Below are 12772 nucleotides of genomic sequence, written 5' to 3'. Positions count from 1 at the left end.
TGCCACATCCCTTCGCTCCATCCCTTCATTTGCTGAAGCCTGCATCTAATGATAATAAACTGCTCTTGAAAAATTATTTATCACTTAATGAAGATGAGATGAGTCAATCCATATTTATTTAGTTTTCAGCTAATTTTTTAAAAGCCATATATGAAGGACTACTTTTAGTCTCACAGGGGAAATTCCAGAACTAACTCATACAGGAAATGCAACAACATTAATAATTTCTTACTTGAATAGACCCCTGGAATGCAATACATCATAAATGTTGCTTGGGAGGATAAGGGAGGATAAGGAGGATTTTTAAAATAAGTTTTTTACCTTTATAATATACTTCACGAAAGAGATTGAGCCAAGAAAAAGTGAACACTGCCGCCTACAGTTTCCTTTTGTATGGAACTGATGGGGCATGGAAGGGGGCTAATTGCTTCAGGAGGAGGCCCTGAGATCAGAGAAATAAAGCAGGCAATTATAGCTGCTTTTCCTGCTCACAAGGAATTTGTGTTTGGCCTTCCCAGGGTCTCTGGTCAGCAACCGAAGGATGCCATTTCCTGATGCTGATTCTAGATGTGCTTTAGCTATCACTGACCATATCCCATGTGATTTTTATGAGTTACCTAAAGCTTGCAGGTTAGGAACTCTGTGTGTCAAAATTATTGGCACCAGACCAGCCAGTCATACAAACTCCACTGGTTTCAGATGGAGGTAAGTGACCAGGTTTGTACAGGTGTTTGATTGGTTGTCTGGATTTGCTGCAAATACCACATTAAAACTGTAAAAGGATGCTCATTTCATCCCTGAGACACCTCTGCTTTCAGGGTGTGTAGACTATTGCTTAAATACCGCTAATCTTGTTCTAACGGGATCCTATCTGTTAAATCCTGAAAAGGCAAGTGCAGCTGTAAAGAAATGAACGGTGATCAGAATAAATGGCAGCTGTATTTGAGAACTCAGGAAACAAATATTTCAAGTTACTGTGTATCTATCTTTCCTTAAGAAAAACCTCACTAATTTGAGTGTTTAATTGCCTTTCACCTCTGAGATAATTAAGTGAGCAGAAAAAATACACTTGCACTGTGTTTAAATTGGCAGGTAGATGGTCTCAGTTACCACGGAAGTGAACTGTGATAACAAGGCCTTCAGTAGACTCACAGGATATAGGTTATGCTGTTTGAATGTCTGTTTGAGCATAGATATAATCTTATGTGTTATTATTTAAGCATTAAATTGGTGATAAAGCATTGCATGGAATAGGGCAAAATTATGTACAAGTGGTACCAAATTGGATTTTTTTAAAATGGAAAACTTCCACTGCTTTTTTTAAAAAAAGTTTTTGCACACTATCCTTGGGCATTCATGCAAATCCTTGTGACTCTTTGCCATATGAGTGGCCATATATTTTTGAGTGTGCATGATTATCCATAATTTATGTTATATAAGAAATATAAGGGTACTTTAGGCTTCAGAAAATATGCGGCTCCCATGGCAACTTTAAAGATTCCTGGAGATCAACTCTTCAAAGAAGAAAGAGAACGTATGTGTGCAAAATTTCACACTTGCTTTCCTATTATAATCAATAACAAGGAGAGGGAAAGGCTATATGTATTCTTTTTTGGACATTTTTAGTAGACAAAAGTTTATTAAAAACACTACTAATGTTGTGTTTTGCTAATGCATCTAAAACTGCACAGGAGGCAGCAGTTAAGAGATCCTTGTCTCTGCTGCCACAGCAGGTGCTGTGATTCTCCAGCAGTTTGACTTCACCCCTAGAGGCACACTCCATTGTCTCTTGAGACACATGGATGCCAACAGAGAATGTAGATTAAATTTCATAGAACTGTGGAACTAATTTCACCAATTCTGCAAAATCTGCAAGTTCCTAAATGTGTTCTATATAGGAATATATGCACTAACAAGGAAAAAATAACCACAGTAACTAAGTTAAATATTATAAGGTGTTGTTTTTTAAAAATTCATTGACAAAGGACAAAGATTTAGAATTAAAAAGCATAAAGTTGTCAGTGCCAGATGGCCTTCACTCAAAAGTTCTTAGAATCTAAATGTGAAATTGTTGAACGATTAACTAAATATGTAATTGATCGCTAAAAGCAGGCTTCATTCCAAAAGTGCTGAAATATGGCCATTAGCCAAGATAGCACCAGTGTTTAAACAGATTTGAGGGGAATCCAAAAGATTATTACTCGTCGGGCTATCTTCAAGCCCAAGTAAATGAATGAAAAACTTTTTTTTTAAGACAGACTAGAACTCATAAACATATAGAAAATCACATTTTGCTAGGGAAAAATCAGCATGGCTTTTGCAAAAGGAAGTCCTTCTTTTAGTAAGCTTTCAGAATAATTTCACAGTCAACAATTATGCATGGTATAACTGGTCTATATCTACCTATCATCTATCTATCTATCTATCATCTATCTATCTATCATCTATCTATCGTCTATCTATCTGAAGTCTCCTACACATGCTAAACCCAACAGAAGGGAACTTCATCTGTAGAATTCCCTAGCACTGCATTAAATACCTTCTCAAGTATCAATGCATTGCATATAGTTATCTGAATAGCAGCAAATTATACATATAGGCCTCTATGCAATCTGGAACTCTGCATGTGGAACCGATTGATGTTGGTTTACAAGTCTAGTTTGTGTGGAGTGTTCAGATCACAATTTTCCTGGTTTGGACATCACAGGAAACAGATTTAATAAAGCAGGAAATCTTTTCTGAAGTCAGGAGTAAACAGTGAGAGGACCAAGTGCTCATTCCTACTCCCCCCAAAAACATGGTTTGTTTAACTGGGAGCATTGCTACTGAACTGGGTCTGTTCTTCAGATTAGCAGATACAGTGGTACCTCCAGTTATGAACTTAATTCGTTCCGGAGGTCCATTTGTAACCCGAAACCATTCTTAACATGAGGCATGCTTTCGCTAATGGCGCCTCCTGCTGCCGCCGCACCACTGGCACACAACTTCCGCTCGCATCCCAGGGCAAAGTTCACAACCGGGAGCGCGTAACCTGAAGCATTTGTAAGGAGGGCAGTACGTAACACGAGATTTCGCGGTATAGGTGACCAAAGGGGATGATTCTGAACACAATCTTTGCCCTGTAGGAGCATCTGCAAGGAGTATCAATGCAAATGGTATTTGATAAGATTCAGCATCACCAGGTTTTTTTTAAAAAAATATGATATTCTGGAAAAAGTTTACTGCAAAATGATTTCAGTAATTTCTCAAATTCTAATAATAGCCATATAATACAGTTTTTATCACTGACTGACTGAAATGCTACTTTAAAAGTTTATATGTAGCTTATAGTTCAGATCTTTGAAAGATTGTGATCCAATCTTTCCCCTTTTTTCTATTCCAGAGAGAGAGAGGCTATGGGAATTCCAGTTTAGATTTCAGGAGAGAGGATTAACAGGGGGTGGAGAGAAGGAAACACACACACACACACACAGAGAGAGAGAGAGAGAGAGAGAGAGAGATGTAGAAGTTTACAAACACATTCCTAACTAATATGGGTACATCTGGATTGCATACCTGCTATCGTTCTCCAAAGCAAAGGACTCAGCATTTGCAGCTGCTTTATTCCTTTGCCCCTTGTTCTTAGAAGGAAAGCATAATCTTTATTGCTTAAAAAAGTGTGAAACAGCAGCTGCCCTGGGGCAGCTCTGACCTTTCTTTATTTTTCTACAGCAAATAAGAAACGAGTAGTTCTCTAGTTCCATTTTGTCCAGCAATATTTCTGTTCAGGCCAACTGATGATGCTATGAGGCCTTTTCAAGTCTGGTAAATGCAGCTACTGCAGTAAAACTTTAACTGGCACTTATAATGGCAATGGAGAGGGTTGCAACTGGGGCATTTAACTCTAAACAATAGGTTCCATTATTTAAGTTCCAAAGGGCCCAGACTTCCAAAGCACTTGGCTATCTGTGTTGCTAGCATCATATTGCCTCAGTGGCTTTCTGCAACTATACTACCTGAAGCAGTTTCCCTGGAGCAGTGAATATCGGTTTGACCTTGGACAAGGGAGGCTTATGCTTGCATTACTACTCAGTCCAAATACTCACTTGAATTGCCCTAAGCGTATCGCTGTTTCTCAGTTCCAACACATGACTGTGGTTGTTTCAAGGATAAAATAAGATGAAATATTATCGTATACAACAAAATGATACTCCTCTTGGAATTTTATGGTATAAACTTTTTCTCCAATGTGTACCCATCTAACTGTGTGAATATTGTGGTTGATTTCATGATGTTTCTCACAAAATGAAGCATGGAAGCATGAGCTACCCTATTTCTTGCACTTATCCCACCTTTCTTCATAGGCAGTGTACTAGGGTTCCCAGAGTCACCCAGCCAGACACTGATAAAATCCAGACTGCAGACTGCCTTAGCTTCAGCTGGGTTTTAGCCTTACGTATATGCCTTTAGATCATTATCTGAGATCTGTATTTAATACATTATTTCAGTGCCGCAGATGCTGCCAGGAAGTTGAACGATTAGCATGCAGTGCCACCCACATGGTTGTGCTGAGAGGAATTCCGCCAGTGAATGCCTCAAACAATATGTGGTTTTCCTAATGTTTGTACAGTTTATTTGCTTCAACCTTCACTTCTGTGAAAGAGCTCAGAGTAGCTTAGGTATTATTCTCAAGTTGTCTCCTGGGCAGGAGGTTACATGGTTGTACATGCTTCCATGCACAGTTACTGCACCATGCACCACTCACCAGCATTCTGTTCTCCTCAACCACATGGGCATCCCCATATGATTTGGCTTTCAGGTAACAACCATGTTGTTGGGATAACTTTCTAAAAAGTTGTGTATGATGGCCCCTGTGAAGTATACAGGTTTACTGTATTTTCCAGTCAAATGTTTACTCCATGCATCAATGCAGAAGTATAGACTAGCATCACAGATCCACCTATAATATATATGTGTGTGTGTGTGTGTGTATATATATATATATATATATATATATATATATATATATATGAACAACAATGACTTCTGAGAGACTCTTGCTCATTTCGCCTTTTTTCAAGAAAGTAAAAAAGCTAAGCAATCTTTTAAAAATGTGGAAGTAGTACTAAAAATCATAAATTACTTTTAAAACATTTATTTGATAATTTGCTCCTTTCATGTTTTTTTTTAATGTATTTTCCTTCTCTATAATATACAGAAGCAGCTAACAGCCATTATGAAATAAGGGTGTATGTCCAGGGGTGGCCAGATGAGACATTTTGTCTCTGGTGGTGGGTGCAGGTAGGGCAGTGGGTCAGGGCTGCCCTACATTCTTGCCACTCACCTCACTGAGATGACTGTTGCTGCCTCTGCTTTGCTTGCCACTGTTGTTTTAGTACCTGTGAAGACGACAAGCATCCCTCCATCTGAGACCTCTATGCCACCACTATGTCTTCTTCACCACCACTAAGTCCTCCCTGTCCTGGCTTCTCACTATCTGCTTGCCATGCTGGAAGCCTCTGGCAATTGCTGTCACTTGAGCTCTCCTTGAGGACGGGAAAGAGGGGTTCCAGCCACCCAAACTACACCCCAGCTGGAATGTAGTTCACTTTTTTAAAAAAATATTAAAATGCAATAGCTGCTTCAATCCAAGCAGCTCCACGACTTCAGCACCATTCCTTGATCCTTTGCAGGCAGTTGGGAAGGGAAGTGGCGGAGGAAGAGGCAGAGTGAGCAGGAATTGGCTCTTTACACTTTTCCTTGCTCAGTTTCTTTGCTTTGGGGCCGCCAGGCAGAAAGAAAGAAAGAAATCACTACAATATGCCCAGCTCAGGAAGTAATCTTTATCTACAGTGGGAGCTTCTGCCAAACCCTCCTTGCCACTTTTAAAAATGTTTTAGCTAGCAGTCTGAACACAAAGCTTCTGAGCCTTTTGTGTTAATATATTAATGCTCTTATGCTTTGCTGTCAGTGCTTGCTGGTGTCCACTGGCTCTCCCATGGCTGCTAGGGAGTCATAGGGATGTACCTCCTCCTGTTCAGACTCTCCCTGTCTCTCATCACTCCAAATGTTCTGCGCGCTTCTGTAGCCCTACACCTTGTGCTGGGCATGCATACATACTCATAAGTCCAGTCCAGTTCTTTTCTTCCTCTGCATTCCCTTCCCACCACATAGTAGGGATGGGAAGGGGGCTTCAAAGCCATGCAAAGCACAGTCGTCTTCTTTTTAATGTTTTTAAATGTGCTTTTGCCCAGCTGGAGATCCAAGTCCTGCACCTGGAGGGGTCTAGGCAAACCTGGAAATTTCAGGTCAGACCTGAAGATCTGGCAGCTGTACACCTCCATGCTTGAGGAGCCTAGACTAATCAGAACCGACATCATGCACAACAGCTTTAAAACTGAGACTTTGGAGTCATAGAATCATAGAATCATAGAGTTGGAAGAGACCACAAGGGCCATCGAGTCCAACCCCCTGCCAAGCAGGAAACACCATCAGAGCACTCCTGACATATGGTTGTCAAGCCTCTGTTTAAAGACCTCCAAAGAAGGAGACTCCACCACACTCCTTGGCAGCAAATTCCACTGTCAAACAGCTCTTACTGTCAGGAAGTTCTTCCTAATGTTTAGGTGGAATCTTCTTTATAGTCAGTCTTCCTCAGCTCTATTTCCCAATTCAAAAGATATGCAATGCCTAAGTTTGCTCCTAGTAAGTTACAAAGAGGTTTAAGCAAACAAAGCAGCAAGTGTACATGCATCCAGTAAAACTGCTTTCCAGGTGTTGCTTGCTTCCAGAATAAATATTGCTCACTTAAAATGCAGTCTGGTAACTACTCAAACCCTAGAAACATTGGCCAAGAAGCAGCTTAGCTACCTGCAGGCTGTATTGTGACATGTGGAAGGACCTACAGCGGATGAATCTGTTGGGCACCCCAGTACTTTCTGTCCAAGGCAGAACACTTTAGAAGCTAAATCATGTTTTTTGGTTTTGTTTTGTTTTTTACATAGCAGAACAAAGTTGGAGCTAAATGTGTCTAAACTTGTGCAAAGGTACTATAGGGTTCATAAAGCTCACGTCTTTGTGGGATTAGGCTCCTAAGGAAAAACTAAATAGTCTGTGGGAAGCCTCTAGAGAGCCTGGAAAACTAATTAGATCATACTTCAAGGTGTTTTTTGTTTGCTACAAGCCAGACACAAATTAGTCCCCAGAGTATACTTAATATCCATAACCCTATTTTCTGAGCTGATCCATTTTTAAGATTACTAGTCAAACCCTGATCATTGTGTTGTTTCCTCCTTTCTAGATGCTAATGTGAAATGTTTGTGTAAACCAAGAAAAGCAACTTATTTCTTCACCAAATCCTTAAAACCCATGCTAGTTTTCTTGGCTGATCTTTGCCCTTGGAATATTTCAGATGAATGCCAAAGTTGCATTTTCTGGTTCAGGCTTGGATATCCCTAGAATTACCATTCACTTTAAAGTGAAAGAACTCGACATCAATGCAAAAGTATGTGGTGCTAATTGGCATGATGGATGAACTACTTTCTTCTTGCTGATGCTGTAGAGTTTTCTGAGATGGAAACTTATTTGCTGCTGCTACTGCAACAAATTTGCCAATTTAGGAATTCAGACAAGTGGCTTGTATTATGAAGTAATTCACAAAGCCAAAGCAGATGAAAATGAATGGGCTCTATCACTCCAAGGTTCTCGAAGTATAATAAAAATAAATAAATCATGTGTGACAGAATGGTTATTCTAGAAACAATTCTGCAGCTCCAACACACACACACACACACACGTGCACACAAACATTGTTTGATAAATTCCATTCCACTGGACATCAGAAAAATGTGGGGACTATGATGAAAATTGAACATTTGGGTTTTTTCTCCTCCTGTTTATAAACCAAATTAAATTCTATATCTCTTTATTTTAAGGTAACTGAGCTGCACAACATCAAAAACATAACCAGACTGCCTCGAGAGACAAAGAAGCATGCAGTGGCAATTATCTTTCATGATGAGACATCAAAGACATTTGCCTGTGAGTCAGGTAAGCAATTATTACCACATCTTCAGCCTGAGTAAATTAAGCTGCTTATGAAACAATGCTTCAGATGGATTAAGATACAACATTTAAACAGGGTGCCTTATCTTAATGAGAATATGCTATAATATCTTTTTTTAGCGTACAGAGATAAATGTGTCCCTCCCCTTTTTTAAAAAAGTCTAGTTTGGGTGCTTGTTTCTTATTTTTCTCTGTCTGGACTTGGCTCCTAGTTGGGTACAAGACTCTTGAGGCTTTCATCTAAAATTCTAGAGATGAGTAAACAATGCCAATGGGATGCTATTAAGACAAGCGTTGACGTGAATTATCAGGGGTTGTTGTTGTTGTTTTGCCAAGTATTGCTTTAGGCACTTACTAGGTTAGTAATAACCCTGTCACTATAAGAGAGTAGCAAAGAACAGCTAAAATTCCAGGACACAGAAGTTCAGCTTCAAATAGTTTATGGCTAGCTGCTTAGACCAAAGTTATGATAGATCTACAGTACTCTGTACGTTTTATGAAACAAATCATTACCATTTGACAGTCATCCTTTCTTACAAGATTCAGTATTCTGGAAAAAATAAATTATGTTCTCTGTATGTGAATTCAATATTAGTATTAATTTCTCCCCCTTCACAACCATTATACTGGCCTCAGCTGCATGTCATGCGAAACCAAACCATGGATGATGATGATAATGATTTACATTTCTATACTGTACTGCCCTTCTTCTGAAGATCACAGGATGGTTTACAATATAAAAATACAAACATGCATAACAAGCAAAAATAATAGCTCCCCTGCACACAAGCAGTTTAAAATGCCATAGCTTGTTTAATTAGCCAAAGGCCTAATTAAAGAGAGGAAAGAGGGGAAAAAAGGAATGTGGTTGCCTGGCAGCTAATGATATGCAGTGAAGGTGCCAGGTGAGCTTCTCTGGGGAGAGCATTCCACAAGTAGGAAGCCACTGTTCTCATGTTGCCCTCTGAACCTGTTGGAGATGTGCCACATGAAGAATGGCCTCTGATAATGATTACAGGGTCTAGGTTGGTTCATATGGAGAGATGCAGTCCTTGAGGTGTTGTGGTCCTGATAAACTAATGAAGAGAGTCCATGCCCTGAATGATATATCAGATACTGATGATTTTGTTGACATTTGGAACCCCTTTATAAAATAACCAAATGAACATCCTGATGACTGGCACTCACCTAATACACGTATAGATATATGGGAAATTTTGATACATTGGTCTTCTGTTTTGGGGAAGGGAGTTCTTGGAATTTTTTCTTGAAAATTAATAAAATGTTTATAAAAACTCTTGTGGTCCTCAGCCATTTAAGGCTCTGTAGGTCAAAACATCTCTTTGTATTGGTCCCGGAAACTAGTTGGCAGCCAGTTCAGTCAAGGAGGGATCTGTGTAATATACTCAAACCATCTTGCCCTGGTGAGCAACCTGTTCTGAATTCTGCACCAGCTGAAGTTTCTATACCATCTTCAGAGGCAGCCCTATGTATAACGTGTTGCAGTAATCTAACCTAGAGGTTACCAGAGCATAGATGACAGAAGTTAGGCTATCCCTGTCCAGAGTGCAGCTGGGCCATCACCCAAAGCTGATTGAAGGCTCTCCACACTTTGGAGCATGAATGTGTGGACATGTCAAAAGATTGCAGCCACTTTGTTCCTCCCTGGTTGTTCTGCTGCTGCACTGTGATGAGCCAAACCATGGTTAAGACAAACCATGGTTTGGCTCATCACAATGCATGTTGCCTGAATCGAGGCTTGTAGTTTATCTCTCCTTGACTAACCACAAGCTGTAATGAAGGTTTGTTCTATAGTTTATGGTTTAGGGTAAAACAAGATTTTTCAATGTTTGAACACACATTTGGAAGTGTATGTGGAGTCAATCAGGGCACAAGTATCCACAACACCTTTAGTTTTATTATTAAAAAGAAAGAAATGATGTCAGGACTGGAATTCTGGTGTGAAATTGCTGCATTGTTATTTGCTAAAGAAAGGGGAGTCTCTCTCTGCCCTTTATTAGGTACTTAAGTTAAAAGCATCATATATTTGTGAAAGCCAAAATGCTGCTTTTGAGGTTTAAGAATATGTAGAACAAAAATGAAAATACCAAAACGCAACTGGAAGCAAAGGAAAAACAAAGCAAAACAATGGGGTAAACAAGAAAGGTCTGGGACACGGGTGGCGCTGTGGGTTAAACCACAGAGCCTAGGACTTGGCGATCAGAAGGTCGGCGATTTGAATCCTTGTGATGGGGTGAGCTCCCATTGCTCGGTCCCTGCACCTGCCAACTTAGCAGTTCGAAAGCACGTCAAAATGCAAGTAGATAAATAGGTACTGCTCCGGCGGGAAGGTAAACGGCATTTCCGTGCGCTGCTCTGGTTTGCCAGAAGCGGCTTAGTCATGCTGGCCATATGACCTGGAAGCTGTACGCTGGCTCCCTCGGCCAATAAAGCGAGATAAGCACCACAATCCCAGAGTCGGTCATAACTGTACCTAATGGTCAGGGGTCCCTTTACCTTTACCTAAACAAGAAAGAGATTTAATGATCCAAAGCATGATTATGCTAAGAAACAGAAGAGGTAGCATATCAGAATTGTGAATGGTTGTTCTGGTTTTCCCTCAAGAAGGATTAGTAGAATCTGAAATGTATTGCATCCGTAAATCTCTTTCTTGTCTACCCCAATGTGTGTGTTGTTGTTGTTGTTTATTTGTTAATGGATTTGTGGACAGGGAACTTTAGGGGGATTTTTTGGTTTGTTGCTGTTGTTTTTCAATGTAGTTTTTCTTAGCAATTTCCTGGCCACTGGCTTTGCAGCTTTTGTTGTTCCATCCAGGTCCCAGTAAACGTTAGTTTCACACCTTCTCCCTTCACCATGTGCCTGATCAGACAATAAACATGCAATGTTTTAGAATCACAACACTATCATAATTTTATGTCATAATTCTATGTCATACTTGGCGGATTTGGGTGGCAAACACTGCCTCCTCGTGCATCTTCCCTTGAATGGCACAAGCTGTTTGTCAACTACATTCTCATGTGTCGTGAAACATTGTGTCCACAGGTAAGCAAGCTGCTCTGTCACAAAGCTTGACCCCCAAAGTGTAAGAATTTTTCATTAGACTAAAGGAATGGAGCTAAACAGCCCTCCTCATAGCTGATGACTCTTTGGAACATGCAGCTGTGGGAGACTGATACAAAAGGCTTGTTTTTTATTCCCTTGAAGTTTGTATTCAAAAGTTTTTAAAAGTTTTCTTAAAAATAATAATAATGGAAGTGTAAACTTGCTTCATATAGCTGGCTTCGCCCTCTTTTTGTGCATGGAAGTGTGTATTTATTGTGGCCTTTGTTCTCAAAACAATTTGAAATATTAATCTTCATACCCATTGTTATCCTGCAATAAAAGAAAGCAAACATTTCCTGAACAGATCTTGTGCTGCTTTTCTAGTAATTTAGCTATAAGAAGCAGTGTACTTTTCAGCTCTTGCTTCTCTGCTTTGCTGCTTTCTCTGAGAAAACGCAGATGACTCTGAGAGAAGCAGATGACAGATCGCTTTGCAAAGCCAAAGCAATTCCTAGGGATATAAATGGCTAGGGAAGGAAGCCATCTAAGAAGCAAAAATGGTATTGTCAAAGTGCTCCCAGTGGGTTAGATTGTGCTAAGTCCCATGTGGTAACCAGTATTTCAAAGTGCAACAGCAAATAGAGTAATTTTTCACAGATATGTATCCCTGTTCACAGATGAGCTAAGTCTATGGACTCCCAAGAGAAAATTACCCAGGCGCTATGTTATTGCAAGACTTCCAACTCCCATTTCATTTTAAATCCTTTTAGTGTTGTTCCAGGTTGGGCAGGGTGACCTTCTAAAACCTCCTTCCCTATGGCTCCCTTTCTATGTTCCATCAGTAGTGTATGAAAAGACGAATGCTTAGATTACATGAGTGGTTCCATAGCACCACTGTATCTGTATCTTGACAGCTGACTTTAATGTGGAAAACCCATGTGATTTGAACATTTTTTGCACATTACATATAAAAGTATTTGTGTAAAGGTAAAGGGACCCCTGACCGTTAGGTCCAATCACGGACGACTCTGGCGTTGCGACACCCATCTCGCTTTACTGGCTGAGGGAGCCTGTGTGCAGCTTCCGGGTCATGCGGCCAGCATGACTAAGCCACTTCTGGCGAACCAGAGCAGTGCACAGAAATGCTGTTTACCTTCCCGCCAGAGTGGTACCTATTTATCTACCTGCACTTCGTGCTTTTGAACTGCTACGTTGGCAGAAGCAGGGACTGAGCAACAGGAGATTCGAACCGCCACCCTTCTGATCGGCAAGCCATAGGCCCTGTGATTTAACCCACATTTTTTACACATTACATATGGAAGTGTTTGTGTAGCAGCTATCAAAACTCAAAAGGTAATGTGAATGTTGGACATACATGTTTTCATGGAGAATGAAGATGTCAGTGACTACTAACCCTGTTAGCTATGAACTACCTTCACTGTTGGATGTAGTATGCTTCTGAATACCAGTTGCTGGAAACAACAGGAGAGGGTATTGTCTCACTGGCTGGCCACTGTGAGAAAAAGATGATGAACCTAGATAGGCTACTGACCTGAACCAGAGGGCTCTTACGTTCTTGTGGACTTGTGAGAATTCTGAACATACTTACAGTACTTACTTATAAACCACACTTTAGCTAAAAATATTCCCAGAGTGGCTTACAATA

General features: G+C 40.2%; 1 protein-coding gene across 1 annotated transcript in view; it reads left to right on the top strand.

Annotated features, from left to right (window-relative positions):
* The window catches only part of DOK6 (docking protein 6), a 174002-nt gene that overhangs the window by 84671 nt on the left and 76559 nt on the right, over positions 1-12772 (top strand). The window contains exon 3 of the mRNA XM_082235277.1: positions 7914-8028. Coding sequence (XP_082091403.1) covers positions 7914-8028 — 115 coding nt within the window. The remainder of the gene's footprint in view (positions 1-7913; positions 8029-12772) is intronic.

Source organism: Podarcis vaucheri, assembly GCF_965113315.1.
Source record: "Podarcis vaucheri genome assembly, chromosome: 8".
Lineage (NCBI taxonomy): Eukaryota > Metazoa > Chordata > Lepidosauria > Squamata > Lacertidae > Podarcis > Podarcis vaucheri.
Note: the sequence above shows the minus strand (reverse complement) of the source record. Positions and strands in the feature narration are given on the sequence as shown.